Source organism: Equus quagga, unplaced genomic scaffold, assembly GCF_021613505.1.
Source record: "Equus quagga isolate Etosha38 unplaced genomic scaffold, UCLA_HA_Equagga_1.0 HiC_scaffold_18158_RagTag, whole genome shotgun sequence".
In the NCBI taxonomy this organism is placed as follows: Eukaryota; Metazoa; Chordata; class Mammalia; order Perissodactyla; family Equidae; genus Equus; species Equus quagga.
The window spans coordinates 1-2,532 of record NW_025792936.1 but is presented as its reverse complement, the minus strand read 5'-3'; the positions used below and the strand labels follow the sequence as shown (position 1 = coordinate 2,532).

At 48.3% G+C, this 2,532-nt stretch overlaps 1 protein-coding gene across 1 annotated transcript; it reads left to right on the top strand.

The window, feature by feature from the left end:
- Positions 1-217: 217 nt before the first annotated feature.
- Positions 218-2,453, top strand: LOC124232036 (T-cell-interacting, activating receptor on myeloid cells protein 1-like). The gene is made up of 3 exons (XM_046649018.1): positions 218-749; positions 2,143-2,177; positions 2,312-2,453. The coding sequence occupies exons 1-3, from the start codon at positions 560-562 to the stop codon at positions 2,375-2,377; spliced, it is 291 nt and encodes a 96-aa protein (XP_046504974.1). The 5' UTR covers positions 218-559; the 3' UTR covers positions 2,378-2,453.
- The last annotated feature ends 79 nt before the right edge of the window (positions 2,454-2,532 follow it).

Below are 2,532 nucleotides of genomic sequence, written 5' to 3'. Positions count from 1 at the left end.
CTGGCTGAATTTCACCTCACTGATCTGAAAATCAGTCATGCTGGAGAGTACACGTGTCAATACTACAGAAGAGGGAGACCCTACGTAAGTTCACAGCCCAGTGATGTCCTTCTACTGCTGGTGACAGGTGAGGACGGGGCCTCAGCATGGCACATGGTCTTCCTAGAGACAGGGGATGGTGGAGGAACAAGAGCAAGAGGGGGCGGGGGTTCTCACCTCCAGTGCCGTTGGGGAGGGGGAGATGGAGAAAGACAGGCAGGGAGCTGACAAACTTGGCTTTATTCAGGGCTGACAGGAGGGAGAATCTCCTTCCTGGAGTCAGAGCAGAAAGAGGGTGAAATGAGGCATCTGTCATTCCCCACACTCCATGGGAACCCCCAGCCAGAAGAACATAAGTGAGTGGGGGACGCCAGGCTTCTCCCCATGACCTTGGAGCCTCCCTTTTCTTCCAGGAAATTTTCCTAAACCTTCCCTCCAAGCCCACCAAAGGGGTAAGGTGACTGAAGGAGAAAAGGTGACCCTGCAGTGCCAGAAGCCAGACTTCGGGATCGTGCCTGTGATGTTTGCCCTACTGAAGGCAGGAAGTCCAAAGCCCATCCAACTCCGGAGTCCAGTAGGGAAGGAGACAGACTTCTCCCTTCAGAGTGTGACAGTCAATGACACTGGGCAGTACAGCTGTGTGTACTACCAGACAAAGGCTCCTTTCTGGGCCTCAGAGCCCAGCAATCGCGTTGACATCCAGGTGACAGGTAACGCTTGGCATGATTTTGAGAAATTTCTTTTTAACTAAATAAGAAATCATTGATCCGTCATCCTCTGATTCTCATTTCTACATCACTTGCACTACCATCTCTTTTTAACATCTTTTGTTTCTTAATTTTCATTCTTTTGCCCTTTTTTGTTCCACATCCGTGGATAATTTCTCAAGTTGTTCTTCAAAATGATCAATCCTGCCATCATCAGAATCCCTTCTACCATTCTCTGCATCTCTTAAAGTGTTGGTTTACCTTGCCAATAGTGGTTTCATTCCCAACAATGCTTTTTTGTTCTCAGAATGTGGCATTCCCACAGCCTCCTGCTTTAGGGTGATGGAGACAAAAGCTTTTCGTATCTCACAGCACTTACTGTTAGAATTCTTCTGACATTATCTCATTATGAAAATACATAATGGCAGAGATTGGATCAGAAACCTTTAAGGACGAAGGCTAAGGACGTCCAGCTAGCACTTTCCCATGACAGGGCTTCCTCTGTCTCTCAAGCAACTTCTTACCCCACCAAATGGGCGGGGGTCACTATGTTGTGAGGTAGGGATGGGTCAACCCGGTGGGAAGAAGAAAGGAAGATATTGTAAGTTTGCATCTTTTCACATCCTGGTAAAATGTCTCAATCATTTAACTAGGGGCAACCCAGCAGTAGGTCAATGTGCATTTGTAGAGGTCCTACTGTGTGCCAGGACCTGCACAGACCCTGGGGATGCTGAAGTGAATAGCATAGAATTCATGTCATCCAGGTCCTCACAGGTAGTGACATCTTGTCTCTCCCATGGTATGAGTTACATAAACTCCTATGAAGTCTTTTAAGAAATTACAACCAAATGGTTCTGTCTAAATTTATGTCATCCAAGGTACCAAGGAAGCTTTTTCATGGTGGTTCTTCTACCAGAGATGAGACTGTCAGGAGATGCTCAGGCTTAATTAGGGCCTTATAACATCAGAGGTGGTGAGGGCCACACTCATGTCCCCAGCTTCCCCAACCTCCTTCGTGGTTCATGCCTCCTACCCCCGGCTCAGAGGAGGGGGAATTAGAAACTATAGCACAAGTTCTAATAGAAATATAAGATTAAGAGTGGCTCAGGATAGAAGCCGAGAGGAGGAGGATTTGTAGAATTTGATGGAGCCAAGAAAGGTCTTGGAGCCTTGGGAGGTGACAGCTGCACAGGACAATCTCTGTGAGAAATGATGGAGGAGCTGAGGGCAGAGCTGAAGCCAGAGTCCAGCATAGAGAAAATGAGAACTCCCAAACGCATGACCTCCAGAGGTCCCTTCTCAGCAAGAGGCCCTGGGAAAGTCCCTCAGTGATGAGGCAGGTGATGGTGTAGGTTCCAGACAGGTGCATATGTCTCATGGACCATTCTTTTTCAAGGCTGCGTGTTGGCCAAGGAGACAGGAGAAGAGATGGTGAGTGTTTCTTCTATTAAACCCTCCTTGATCCTTCAGCCCCAAAGGCCCCATTTTCCTTTCCCTTCTTTAAATGGGCTCCCTGAGAGCAGGTGAGAGAACCAAACCCAACCCTCCACTCTGCTTCCTTCCAGGCTCACTTCCCAAGCCCTCTCTCAGTGCCTGGCCTAGCTCGGTGGTACCGGCTAAAAGTAATGTGACACTGCGATGCAGGACTCCTACCAAGGGTGTAAACTTTGATCTCAGAAAGGGAGGACACCTCATTGAGTCCTCACAGTCACCTGATTCTGCAGAGGGCCTGGCTGAATTTCACCTCACTGATCTGAAAATCAGTCATGCTGGAGAGTACACGTGT

Excerpts from the sequence above, each read along its gene's own strand:
- LOC124232036 (XM_046649018.1), top strand. The coding sequence starts at position 560 with ATGTTTGCCCTACTGAAGGCAGGAAGTCCAAAGCCCATCCAACTCCGG. Across the intron at positions 750-2,142 it reads CGTTGACATCCAGGTGACAG|GCTGCGTGTTGGCCAAGGAG; the intron begins GTAACGCTTGGC and ends TTCTTTTTCAAG. Across the intron at positions 2,178-2,311 it reads AGGAGACAGGAGAAGAGATG|GCTCACTTCCCAAGCCCTCT; the intron begins GTGAGTGTTTCT and ends GCTTCCTTCCAG.